Source organism: Solenopsis invicta, chromosome 5, assembly GCF_016802725.1.
Source record: "Solenopsis invicta isolate M01_SB chromosome 5, UNIL_Sinv_3.0, whole genome shotgun sequence".
Taxonomy (NCBI): domain Eukaryota; kingdom Metazoa; phylum Arthropoda; class Insecta; order Hymenoptera; family Formicidae; genus Solenopsis; species Solenopsis invicta.
In genome coordinates, this window is record NC_052668.1 from 737,626 (window position 1) to 752,609 (window position 14,984).

A 14,984-nucleotide genomic window follows, 5' to 3' on the forward strand; every position below is an offset into this window, starting at 1 on the left:
CTCAAAATATGATATGATGTACACCAGTTATTAAAAAAATCTTCAAACTTGCGTTTAATTGCATTCTTAATTTGTTTCATTCTTTATTTAATGATCATTATCATATCAAATTTCTTTAATGCCTTTCTCCTTTCTATTTTTTTTCTATTTGACACTTTTAGAATATTTCTTTCTTCGTATATTATTTCATTCCTCTTCGTTTCTCTACTTTCATTGCATATTTTCTGAAACCTTTACCAGAAGAAATAATGTTCAATTAAAGAAATTCGATTCTTTCTCCTTCCTATCTTTTTCTTTATATTATTCTATTCTATTCCTCTTCTTTTCTTTATCGTCATTTCACATTTTTAAAAAACTTTACTAAAAAGACAAAATTCTATTAAAAAAATTTTTATTTGTGTGACTCAAAACATCAAAAAATCATGTAATATTAGCACATTATTAAAAAAAACCTTCAAACTGGTGTCTAATTGATGTGTTAATTTTATTCATCCTTTATTTAAAAACCTTAACCTTCTCCGACACCTACAATTCTTTTCTCTTTTCAATTTTATTTCCATTCTAAACCCCCCTTCCTCCTTTCTTCCTTTCTCCATACAATTTTATTTCTATTCTACACTTCTTCGATCTTTCCTCCTTTCATTTTATTACTCTATTTCTCTTCTTTTCTATATCTTCATTTCACATTTTTAAAAAACTTTACTAAAATACATAGTATTTTATTAGAGAAATTTTTATTTTTATGACACAAAATATCAAAATTTCATGTAATATTAGCACATTATTAAAAAAAAACCTTCAAACTGGTATTCAATTGCATGATGTCTTAATTTTATTCATCAAAATATCAAAATATTACTTGAGATATTCAACCAATATTCCTTTATTTAAAAATCTTTAAATCTTTATTCTTCTCCGCCTTCTTATAATAGATTAAAATACCTTTCTTTATTTGTTTCATGTCAAATCTCTTACTCCTTCCTTCTTTCTATTATTAATTCATTAATATCAGTTTTCAAATCCAACCTTACAATAATAATGTCTGTATATAAAGGAGCATTTTAATAATAATACTATAATAAATGTTAAACGAAATTGCTATCTGAAAATAAAGTACAACACAAAATATCAATTTTTTATTATGATAATTTTTTCCACCATAAATAAAAATGTTTAATAATAAGATTTATGTTAAACAATCACGAAATCGTCCAAGAGGAAAAGACGAATCTTTAGACACAGAAAATAGAACCAATACAATAAAAAAATTTGTAATAATTAATTTGATAATATATTAATATTACACTTTTAACCCCTTGATGCATGTAACAATTATTATAACTGTCAACGCGATTAAGCATAACTATCAACGCAATCTCCGCGATGACAGCAACTCACAAAGTAAGAACAGCGCGAGAACCAATCAGCATTTCGGAAAAGCGTAAACAATAAACTTCGAGAGATTGTAACTATCGATTTAACATGGATTTTTTCAGATAGGATAGCTGGATATGTAGCATACAAGTTCAAAAATAAACGCAACACATTAAATAAACAAACCGAGCTACCAATGATCAGTAACAATGATTACAATTCATTTCTCGAGAGAAATGTATATACCCATTACCTGATCTTTTAAAAGCTGCACGAATCTTGAATATCGAATTCTCAAAGTATCACGGTTCAAATTTTATTGTTAGAAAAGACAAATTCATTTTTCATAAATGAAAATTGCTAATATAATTAAAATTGCATTGAAATCTTTTCTATCTTTGTTACATTGGTAATGTTAATTTAATATTACATTTGTTATAGGATATTTTTTAGTTCATAAAATATTACTTCAAAACTAATTTTTCTCTGCAAACTTAAAATCAAATTAATAATTATCTGACAAAAAGGCCATTAATGTAAGCGCTATTGAGAAACAACAGTTTTAAATTCATCGCTTTTCTTATAACGTCATACTTTGACAACTCTGATTATTCATATGCGCGTGAGTATGTCTTCATAATAACACAGGCCCACGGCTTGAGGTAAAAAAAAAACACCACAGGTTTAGAACAACGTGCCTGAGAAAGAACGATGGGCCAGAACGGCGTCGGTGGTCTTAGCGTTACGCCTCTTATATCATTTGTGCTGAATCTTAAATGGGAGTAACTACTCCCGACCGCGGCCATCTGTCGCTACTCGCGGTAATTAATGCGGTTTGTCGCTTTTGCTCTTACCGGGCTGCAGTTCGACAGGCGCTTGTGACAGCACTAAGATCACGACACTTTTTTTCGATGAATTTCAGAATTAACGCGCGACGAAATTTAGGATGCGAATCCCCGTCATGCGCTCATAATATTTAATATATTTTATTTATAACATGAGATATAAAATATTTAGATTATTATACTAATTTTATTTTTACACTTGTATTTTAAATGGAATAAACAAGGTTGGTTAGTAATTAATGAAAAAGATAGAATTTAAATAACAAAATTAAAAAATTAATAACTTTTAACTTAATTGAGTTAATTTTAAACGATTTAATTTTTAATTTCAACCAATTATTTTTATAACACATAAGCTTTTAAACATAAATTGGAAAGAGTACTCTAAAGATTGTCAATGTTACATCTGGCGCCCAAAATACTTTTTTTTTCTCGCACCATCCGTCAAAATAATTTTCAACACTGTTAATTTTTAAAAAACCGCAGTAGATACGAAATTTAGATCAAAGATTAAAATATAAAAATAAATTTGCTCTTCAAATTAGAATTTATATATTTGAAACTGTAGCGGCTACGCGTAGCCGTTTATTTTTCTGTAATACTTCTTATTATGATTAAAGATGGTAACAATAATAAATTGATAAATTTAAGATTGCATAATAATTGCGTGTACTAGCTGTTATCGCGCCGTATACGTTAAACTGAGATCACCCATAAAATATAATTTATATTGAATTTAATGTATACGCGGAATTTAAGGAATTCGTCTCGCGATACTCGCACACACCTTCTCCGCGCCTCGCGGCTCGTACTGCTGGCACCCCGTAATTTTCGCACGCCAATTTCTTTTGTATTTCAGGTACAAAGAAAAATAATTTTCATATAGTAGCAACAATAAGATTATAAAATTCAACCTGCAGTTTTATTGCGCGTGCGCACTGTTACCGCACTGTGTTCACCATATCAAAATATCTTAAAAATTATAGCTGTTAAAAATCCCAGAAAATTCCAAGATAAATGAAATTAAAATTTACAGAGATAATAATAAAAAAGTGAATCTTAAACCAAAAATCCATAGCGGGCACGTGCTACCGCTCTATGAACGTAGAATTACGATTATAGGTATTTCTACAGTCCGCCACTTTTAGTTCTTTCCCCTTCCCCTCCCCCCTCTGCCTCCTCATTCCTTGTTATTGTATACAGGAGGCAGCATATAGGCAAGAAGTGAGGAAGTGGGGAGGGGGGACTAAAAGTGGCGGACCATAAGAATACTCATATCTTTAGTGCCTTACAAAAATTAAAACCGGTAAAAATATTTAAAGATTTCGGGAATTAATTCAAGACATCACTCGCACGCACCGTAATGAAAAGTTAAGAACACTGAAATAAAAATGGCTCGAATTTATTTTCGTAACTGATGTAATTTATTCATATGAATTACTAGTTTTATTATTCTTTCTTACATTAGTATCATTTTTTTTAAATAAAATTTGTGGTGTTACGAATTAGGAAACTTGATGGAGTTTATAAAAATATCGATTTAATTTTTATTATAATTTTAAATATGTATATACAATAAATGTAAAATGTTTTTTAACAAGTTTTCTTTTATAACAAATATAACAATTCAAAATAAAATTGCGTAATTACGTCATTATAAGCTGTACGTAAATATAAGTTGATGAAAAATTTACATTAAAGGTACCTGATTTCTTAAATCATTAATAATTTGTTCAAAACAAATTGAAACTTGTTAAATTCTTGTATATATTATTTAATTCTTATTTATTTTTCATTTTTGTCACTAAATGTTGCTTATATAAAGTAAAAGTATAAAATATTGAATAGGCATGCTTTAGAAGATCGGTATATATTCAGCAACTCTCTTCTACATAAAATGCATTTGTACATAATTCTCTTCGTACATTTACCGCGCACAAATTTTTTACGCAGACATTTTCTAACTTCTTTTTGTAATTTTTTTATTCAGCAAAATGATCGTTTGTCTGATGTATTCAATTCCTTCTTTAATAAATATATGTATAAATCAAAATTTTATAACATTGAAAATAAAGAAGTTTATTTAATTTACTTGTAAAAGTGCAAATTCAGTCAAAATATCAAGGCACTGTGAAACATTAATACTGCTTTCTGCAAAGCTTTCGCCACTAAAATGACGACGAGACATTGCATTGATTCGAAAAGTTTTGATCTGGAGTCACAAATCTCGACCATTTGCTCCGCGCGCATGCATCCTCCACCATTGATGTCGCCGTTTTAATTTTTTTAAGATTGGCATTGATGTGAGTTGTACATTGGCAGAAGTACTTTGAAGTATATAGAAACTATTTTGAATAATAAAGCAAATTTTGAGTTTAAAATTTAAATTAAAAAATACGATCAATTCATTTGCATCAACCTAATATCTGATTTGATGACTTTCTGAGAGATTTTTTAAGTTGTTCTTTTATACCAATATTTAAAATTACAACATAAAGTGACAAAAAGATTTATATTCTTTAATTTGGTTTATTTTATGGATATATTTTTATTAGTCTCAAACTTTTGTATTAATTCTAATACACGATCGAATAAAAGAGTTTTAGCGTCGATTGCCCATGTGAAATCTATGTGGTTGAAAAGTTTATATGGAACTTTTTCAGTCAGAACAACGTTTGGTAAGCGTTTGCTAAGTTCATGCACATTCTGAAAATCAGAAAGTATAAAAATAAAATAATTTTAATAACAAGACTATTTAAACCTACGAAGAGTAGAAAATAAATCTATTAAATATAAATTATTTTTCTTTTACATTTTGTATTAAATTCGATTGATGCTTTTCGGTATATTATCAACAATTACATAATCACTATTTCGTTACATTTACATATAAATTTTTATTTTGCTTTTAATTGAAAAATTAAGAGCAATAAAATAAGTAAAAATTAAGATATCAGAAACTAACAGTGTTATTACCTGTTCTTGAACAAAGAAATCATTTTCTGCATAAAACATAACAATTGGAGCAGTAATCTTTTTAAGATCATATTTTGGGGGAGTTTTCCGTTTATATCGTCTATAATTTTCATCTATTCCATAATCATATTGCCGAAAATCTTCTGCAACAAACGATATTATTCGTATATTTAAAAATACTTATCACAATATACAAGGTGTCAGAAAATAACCTTCCGTGCTCTCATGGGTTGATAGAGCAAGCCATGAGAAGAAAAGTCTCTTACCATTTTTCATTATTCGTAATAGTTAATTGTCTTTCGGCCAGCGCGCTGGCGCTCGATTGCCACACACGCGAAGCCGCGCACGTACCTGTCTCAAATTCTACTAATTTTTATTTTGGTAACTATTGCGAATAATGAAAAATGGTACAGGACTTTTCAGTATAACTTGCTCTATCAACTCACAAGAGCATGGAAGGTTATTTTCTGACACCCTGTATATTTATGCGTATAATTATAAATTTATAGAAAGTTATAAAAACTTTCGGCCATTTTGAGCTATTCGTGTTCAGTCATCTATTATATAAAATTATGCAGATAAAAGTATAGATTTTGATCTTCAATACTTCGTCGAAAGTAGTTTTAATAAATGTCATTTTATTTGTTTGATGGCTCATCACCAGAGCTATTCAACAAATATGTCATTGCTGTGCTTAGAAAGTATCCATATGTCATTGAAAAAGTATTTAGCGTATCCTAAAGCAATATGATATGGGCACGATAAACTACAATACGAGCACTAGGGCATTCTTACAGATGCAATAATATTCTTTAATTAATATTATCTTTTTCTTTACTATTTCGTTCTGCTACAAGGTAGACATGATATTGCATTTTATTAACATGTCTGGACTGTATTTGAACTTTAAGAAATATTAGATTGATAAATTGATATTATAATTAGCGAGATTAACAATTTCTATATCACGTCTGACAAGACGTGACAAAGAGTAGGCAAGAACTGTAAAATACTAAATGAGATGAATTATAGCTTATTCAAAAGGGGAGAACAAGTATATTAAAAGTGTAAAAAGGTTAGCGTGAATGAGCCTTACTTTTTAAGAAAATTGCAATTAAAGTTTAACATTTGGACATTTGTACGTTCTTCTTCTTCTTGATTAATGGTACTCACTCCCTGTGTATTAGTTGGGCGGGAGTGATACGACCAAAACAAAACAATTTAGGAAGACAAAAACGTAAATAAGAATACCAAGAAATATACTCGAGTTAAAACTCGGTGAAGAACTCGAGGATTGCATCAGCAATCCTAACCGCGCTTTTTCACTCTATTACAAACACGCTTACTGGTACGCGGCCGACCAGCGAATCCACATTTGTACGTTAAGTACTAGAATCTTGAACCACTATCCAAGAGAGCGTCGTGGCTGAGAAGACTAACAATGAGTTCTATTCTGTATCGTTCATTCTAGACTACCTGCTCCTCGTAGTAAGACCTAGTCTTTATTGTAGATATTGATTTGATACTAAAACCTATGAAATGTTGATCGTTTTTTTCCAATATTGAAACTGTTTAACATTAATTCTTAAATCTTTAGGAAAAGGTAATAATACATTAAAAATTCTAGCCTTATACAACTAAATAATAAAAAATCTTTTGGTGATTGAACACGTGAAAGACTCATGTAAACATAGATAACAAAATAAGGACATCCAGAATGAACAGTACAGAACTACTTTCGGCGAGGGTTTGAGGATCTAACCTTTCTTTTTAATTTTTAAACCATTATTATATATAAAATTATATTATGATTAATGACAGGACACGGATGGGCCAAAACTCTTACGAAAATGGGCGAAGTTTTTTATATTTTTTAATGATTTCTTAAACGGCAATACGCGTACGTCTTATTTGTTTAACATTATACATAAATTAGATTATTTCTTTATGCAAATTGAAATACTCACTTGTGTGAACATTTTGATAATAATGCTCAAATGCTTGTACAGAAGCACCAGCTGGACAATGAGAAATCACTTCTGGCAAGCTTGTCTACGACATAAATAATTTATATACATATAAAAAAAAAACTAGAATAAATATAACTAATTAAAAGAAGAAAGTAAGATGTGGATATATCTGTCACAATAAATTTATATAATTATAAAAAGGTAAAAGATTTATATAATATAATATAATAAAAGGTATATAATATGATTTTATACAAATTGTAATGCATTGTATTTTGTGTTATGTAACTTACGGTATTAAGTTGTGCTGGATCCGCACCGGTGAGTGAAAATATTATAGTGGTGCAAATACTCTGAGTTATCACCTTATCATTACATAATATTCTTGCTAATGTAACAGTCGTTAAAGATTGTGGGATAACATCGTATATTTTGTGCTTTGCTAGAAACTTCTGGAATATATGACATAATCATTCAAGTGTTAGCTCATAATAACTAACACTATTGCTAGCATATTAGTAATAAAAATAATGATTACTTCAATTGTACTTTAAAAGTTACTGCTTGCATTATGTAGTAACTGGTTTTGGACTTTACCTTTACTATTGGCACAATGCTAGAAAGTTCATGTATTACAGGTGATGTTTTCATCCAAATAGCAACTGGAGCCAGACAAATGGCCATTTTTATTTTTACATTGTATTCCGGTTTTGTTGATAGAAGAACGAATAATGAAGTGGTTCCCATTGAATGACCGATATAGTATAAATCTTTTTGGTCTGTATATCTAAAGATATATTCAAACATAGCTGGCAGATCTTTCGTTCCAATCTCGTGAAAGCTAAAAAATAAAAATCAAGATACAAAAAATATTTGCTCACTTTTTTCTCCTCTTTGGCAAATACAAACAATCAATTTACAATGAGAGAAGAATTGTAAAATAAAAACCAATGTATATACTTGTTTAACAAAATATATAAAATATAAGTTAATACTTATTCCATCGCGTTACAAAACGTGTTATAGCAACTTTTCTTTATTTTTATACATCATTATTACATTTTTTTACAAATTCCTGATATTATATTTGTATCTAGATTTTATTCATTGAAAGTAACAATAACTTTATCGTTACTTTGTTCTCAGTAGAAAAATGTATCACTCATTCTTACGTAGTAATTAAGTCTTTTCGATGTAAAATAGATTTTTAAACATAATCCAATGTTTTTCAAAACAAGTTAGCATCAATTATTATTATTATTTAGTTTAATAAATTACGTGATATTACTATTTCTTATTTAGCTTATGATTGTGTTATGTCTGAAAAGTAATCAGCGCACAGTTTTGCTAGGTTTGAATGTGTATAGAAATTCACAAAAAAAACAAAAATAGCACGAAGATCCAGCTACGACCGTGTAAGGCTTTGTTTATTCCATTGTATTTTTCAAAATAATTTTTAATGTAAAGTTATAAAGTATTAAGTACCTATACTGCCAGAATTTGCGATCGTATGTCGTCATATTCACATGCGATCTACAGTAAGTATTTCCTCTTACATTTCCAATCCACACATCATATCCTCGATCGGCTAATAGAAACGCTATAACAAAAATAATAAGTTAATATGTTAAAAGCAAATAATTCCAAACAAAGTATGAACAGGGGGGAATGGGTATATAGATGCAAAATCAGCATCAAGTATTATATTAAATTAATTAATTTAATATAAATAGTGATATTACTAATTCTTATTCGACATGCTGTGTTATGACCGAAAATTAATTCGGCGCACATTCTGGTTGAATTCGGAGAAGTATATAAAATCACATAAATAAAAATAAAAGCACTAAGACCTAGCTACGACCGATGAAGGCTTTCTTACTATCATTGTGTTGTTACACTATCGGTCCAATAACATATTTGTAAAGTATGAACAGTTATTTTTTTTTAATTATATTTATTTTTTAAGCGCCAGAAACATTAATATTTTTTAAAACTTGCTACAAATTCTATTTAACTGCAGTTTAAATTAAAAGATGGACACTAATGTTATATTATTTTTTTGCATGTACCTTTCTGAAATCTAATATAACTATGAAAAAACTTTTTATCTTTAATAGTTCATTACTTAATTGAAAAGTTACATTATTGGAGGAAGATAAAAATGTTGATAAGATTTCATTAAAAGTTCATTATGTTTTCTTAAATGCAGAACGTTTAATTTCTATGCAGCTTCTTGTGTTAAAATTCGTAGGTTTGTATCCACTAAATTGCGCACATTGTCATTGTCAATGTCAGAAGACTGTTCAAAGATTAATTTGAGATACAAATTAATCTCTGAACACCTCGTGTTTTAACTTTTAAGTAGAGAGGTGAAGTGGCTATAGCACTCGAAAAATAATTTTTTTAAATACTTCATATGTTTACATAGGTTAACAACAGTTACTCATCGATTTAATTATTTTATCATCTTCTTATTATTAATCTTGATTTATTGATCCCAGGCAGCATGCTGCAATACTTCATGCTATCTCGGAATGGATCATTTATATTGAAGTAATAAACAATGACAAAGCGTCAAATGTGCTGAAGTGCATTCCATTTATCCATTTACATTTTGATTTTATTATACTTCGAGTTATTAATTATTTAATCTTAAAACTAATCTGTAATTAGTTTTTGCTTGCTGTTTCTTTCTCTTGGCCTATTATCCATTTGTCTCTTCGCAATGTTTTATGAAAATTGATGAGGTAAAAGTTGAATGCTGGAGACATAAACGTATGATAAAAAAACATGATTATCGATAAAATGGTATAAAGAAGCAAAAAAGCAATAGGTAAAAAATAAAGAATAAAAAGCCAAGAGCATATTGTAGATTAGTTTTTAGTCAACTAATACTTTTTTGTATATATTATATTGTATTATTTTTTATTATCTTCTTTATGCAACATAACACAGCATTGCTACATGTAATATAAAATTAAAATTGTCATTATCGGTGTAAACTCTATGTCTTAAGAGGGTTGGGGGGATTAATTATTATAAATTTAATATAACATAAAATATATTAATGAAAAATTAGCAATAATAATAGTATTTCTTTAAGATAGTGTCAGCATCTTATCTATTTACTTACGTAACTTTTGACCATTTACCTACTTAAAGAGTTTGTTCACCTTTATGAAAATGCTACGAATTGCATAAAAATTCTTATAGCTATACGTAAATAATGCTACTATCTGAATAAAAGTTTTCCATTATAAACTGCATATATCAACAAATAGTTAGTATAAACACGATTAACATTTACTGCATGATTCCTGTGCGACAAACGATAATAAATCAAGAAACTATTATTGTCAATCAAGTATTTTTCGATAAAATATGTTTTGTTATAATTTTAAATATGTTAGTGGTTCTTTCTATCTCATTCTTTTCTATGCTAAAATAAAAGAGTTGCTCTCCTTATCGCACGCCTCTCGCAAAAGATGAAACTCCTTAAAAGTTAAATGTAGCAAACCATCTTTTGCAGGTTTGGAATTCACACACAGCATTCTCTTTGAACACATTATAAAAGTTTTTATGACACTATTGCGAATATTTGTTTTCCTCCGCAATTTATAAATTATTATTACATGTGCATGAAGCTATTTCTCGCTCATTTTCAGTTTGATTTAAAAACGCTATAATTTAACCAGATTTAGCCAATTTCTTTTTTAAAGATGATAGAACTGTTTTTTATAATGATAAATTTTAATATGTGCATTATTAAAAAAAGCGTTACATCTGTTGAAAACCTATCAATTTTTTTGCAGTCATAAGATAATTTTAAATACACTATTGATATTTTTGTATCAAAAAAGTTCGATAAAAATTTTTTAAAAGACTATATTTACAAAATTATTAGGCAGTGATGATTTTCGAACTCTAAGACTTTTTAATAAAATCTTTTTTTTACAAAAACGTTGTATGGTAAAATTTTACGTGGTGCTTTGAATCGACTCGCACATTACATTACAAGTACGTTATGTACTAACAGTGAATACATACCAAGATCTTTTTCCGGACCATACAATACCCAACTATCAGATGAACCCAAAATACCGTGCAGAAGGAATACAATTTCCTTGTTTACTTTGTTATCTACTGATGGACTTCCAGGTATCCTATGAATTATCAAGTTATAACCATCATTTGTTGTAACGTTATGCTCTTCAGCAGGATAATCATATTGTTCTACCATGCCAACCTACGTAAAAGAATATATGTATCTATGAGAGATGTAGTTGTTTTACATCATTATGATTTCTAAACATCAAGTATTTATACAACATTTGAAATTGTCAACAATGATGAAATTAAGACGGTCCAGTCATATAACTTAGTCTACATTTATTATAGAGCTGTTAAAAATAAAGTGGGACTTTATACAAGATACTTATACTTAAGTTGATTAAAAGCGATTTTTTACTCACGAAATCCAATACTTTTGCATTGATCGTCATTTTTTCGGTTTGATTCATCCTTCTTACTTTCACCAAACCAGGATCCTTAGGAAATAAAGAATTTAGAAAGTTGTCTTGAAATGACAGGCCCTGCGATTTTTCCTCTGAGAATATCATAATAAGTATAAGTGAAAACAGAATGGATTTCATATCTGTCAACTTATTTGTTGTCAACTCAAGATTATAAGAAAACGAAGTGGATTGTAAGAAAAGCCTTAGTTGTAAATGCCAATGGAAATACTTTTCGTATTTCTGTGCAGTATGCAGTCTGCAATGAGAAACAAATGCAATGAGCATTGGTCGATAATAATTACAAAATTTTATTTTGGTAAAGTTTTAATTTTCCATTGCAGAATAAATATTTGTTCTCAACAAATTAACTGAGAATAGACGGTCATAACAAGATCTTCATGCTAAAATAATATTTATATATGTTTCAGTTTACAATATTTTGAACTGCGCGCCGTTACTTTTGGATTCATACAGTTTTTTTTTAAATTAAAACATCATTTAATTAAAAATTAATTTGACAATAGCGATGCTAACTTGCATCTCTAAAATTTCCCACCCTCCAAGAAAGTGAAAAGTAAGTTATTCTTTCAATGAGCTTTAGAATATACAAATAATAATAGGTTTATGAATAATCTTCATACAGTTTTCAATTTTTCTAATATTATGTAAATAAAATTAAGTAAATAAATATTTTGAAAAAAAATACAATTTTTTAGTAAAGGTTTGGAACAAAAGTCCATGTATATATATAAAGTTACAGTATACACATACATATGTATGTACATATATATATATATATATATATATATATATATATATTTGTTATGTCAACTTAATATTAAAATATTCTTTTTCTGTTTGATATACGTATCTAAATATACACTACAGATTTGTTTGAAAAACTTGTTGAAAATTATAGGAAACATTTAGTTGTGAATAATAGAAAATTAATTCTTAAGTATTAGAATACTGATTTACATGCTTATTGCAACTTACAAGATATATGCGTCTATTATAAAGATAATGTAAAACTGCTAACAACGATCGTGCTAACAAGCTGCGAAATATTTACTCAGCAATGTGTGCAGTAAAAAAACATGAAATTTTCGCCTTTCTATTATAGAATTTTCTTTTATCTTCACTATTTCATAAATTTATTTATATGAATAAATTTTCAGAAGTTTCTTAAAAACTCTTTTTTTTCATTCCTTTTGTTTAATGGAATGTTGTAATTTGTTACATTCCCTGTGAGACGACTCGTCGTTGTAGACAAAGCACTGACTGACTAACTGCTATCACACGGCACTATTAATCGGATTTAATAATATCCGTAGTTGTGAAATTGGCCAATCAAGTGTATTCTTCTGAAGAATGGAATAACTGTGATTGGCCAGTTTTATAACTTTGAATATTATTAAATCTGATTAATGATGCCATGTAAATAAACTGACAGATCTCTTCCTAACGCTTTTCATCCTCCCGTAGTGGGGGAAATAAGGCGAGAACAATAACGCAAAATGCCAGTGATACAATAGAAAATTTTCAGATTGTGAGCGAGCGCATACACTTAATCATCTATTTTCTCAGTAATATAGAAAATACTTTTAAAAATGTCAAAATATCATATTTGATTCAAATAACAAATATTACAATTAAAAATATACTTGTTACAAAATTAGGTTTTCCTTTATCAAAAATTTGTACTGAAAGAACGTTTACTTAGTTCAAATAACTTCTTTGATTTAAACAAATATTAGTCTAAAATTCGTTTTAAACTTGGGAAATATATTTTTTAATCAAGGAAATCATGTTAAAAAGTATTTATTAAAAGTAAAATTTTTTTCAGTATACGTTTTTTTTGTTGTCTTACAAGTTTATTTTTTATATGTTGTAACATTAAATTCTACAAGTCCTAGCTTCGTTACTATGTTTTCTTAACTAATAACTTATATCTTACATATTGTGAAAATGCATATGCAACGACTTTGGTTGTGAGATATTTTAAGTATTTTTACAGTTTTTATCACTTGACTTTAATTCTCTAGATCGACAGAACAGTATTTTCGCATTAAAAAAATAAACGGTGACGCGATTGGACATAACTGTGAATTTTTAACTCATTATTTTTTGAGTAAGAATGATTAATTGTTTCAGTGTTATTATCAATTTATTAATTTATGCATACTTTCCTTTAATTAAAGAAAAATAATCTTCTGCTCTATATATACGACTATTTTAATTGTTTTAGGATAAGGTTATAATTAAATCCAAAAGTATTAATAAAAATGTCTTGCATTCAACACCGTTTGTTACGAAAGATGATTACCAATAAAATTTAAAGACAGCGAGAAGAGAAAGCTTTATGAAAAAGAAGAAGGAAATAAATGCCAGCTTTCTCAACGATGGCTTTGCAGCATGCAACCTGCTCAAAAAATCATGTATTGTTTGATTGTAGCTTTAGAATATGAAGTTTGCTTTCGAAGCATTACAGTTACATACAGTTACATTAGTTGTGAGTACTGATTGTGAGTACACCCACGGTCATCGATTATGTCCCTCAGAAAATTTTCCAAATTGAAAAGTCACCATCTTTTTACATATTTACAGTTCATGATTAATGTAACGACTAGAGCTTATTGGTCGTTACGTTAATTATGAACTATGAGTTGCGGACAGTTTCATAACTGCGGATCTTATTAAACCCGATTAATAGTGCTGCTTATGATAGCGGTCAGTCAGTCAGTGCTTTGTCTGCCACCACGAGACGTCTCGCAGGGAATGTAACAAGTTATATTTCATTAAACTATTGTGTGTGTGTGTGTGTGTGTGTGTGCGTGCGTGCGTGCGTGCGTGCGTGCGTGCGTGCGTGCGTGCGTGCGTGCGTGCGTGCGTGCGTTCGTGCGTGCGTGTCTATACTGTAATTTTACATTCATACATGGACTTTTGTACCAAACCTTTACTAAAGAATTGTATTTGTTTTCAAAGGATTTATTTACATAATTTTATTTACGTAATCTTAGAAAAACTGAAATGTGTACGGAGATTATTCATAAACCTATTATTATTTATATCTTCTATAGCTCATTGAAAAACCAACTTACTTTTCACTTTTTTGAAGATTGGGGAATTTTAGAGATGCAAGTTAGTATCACTATTATCAAATTGATTTTCAATTAAATGATGTTTTAATTTAAAAGAACTAATGTTTCTTAAGAGTAGTCTGCGAAATGCACGGATGCGTGAACAAGACATCTCTTTTCAATAAATCTAATATTTCTATGGATATTTGGAATGTGTGGTGA

General features: G+C 28.7%; 1 protein-coding gene across 7 annotated transcripts in view; it reads right to left on the bottom strand.

Annotated features, from left to right (window-relative positions):
* Positions 1-3,624: 3,624 nt before the first annotated feature.
* The window catches only part of LOC105204290 (lipase 3), a 28,578-nt gene continuing 17,218 nt past the window's right edge, over positions 3,625-14,984 (bottom strand). For 2 of the 7 annotated variants that reach the window (XM_039449020.1, XM_026140834.2), the window contains exons 2-9: positions 11,641-11,938; positions 11,216-11,414; positions 8,651-8,765; positions 7,763-8,006; positions 7,459-7,617; positions 7,163-7,247; positions 5,196-5,338; positions 3,625-4,925 (exon numbers count right to left, since the gene is read on the bottom strand). In XM_039449020.1, coding sequence (XP_039304954.1) covers positions 4,749-4,925; positions 5,196-5,338; positions 7,163-7,247; positions 7,459-7,617; positions 7,763-8,006; positions 8,651-8,765; positions 11,216-11,414; positions 11,641-11,938 — 1,420 coding nt within the window. In that variant the 3' untranslated portion in view covers positions 3,625-4,748. Of the gene's footprint in view, positions 4,926-5,195; positions 5,339-7,162; positions 7,248-7,458; positions 7,618-7,762; positions 8,007-8,650; positions 8,766-11,215; positions 11,415-11,640; positions 11,939-12,678; positions 13,318-14,181; positions 14,474-14,783 lie in introns of those variants that run through there. The other 5 variants (XM_039449023.1, XM_039449024.1, XM_026140832.2 and 2 more) reach the window with 5 other exon arrangements.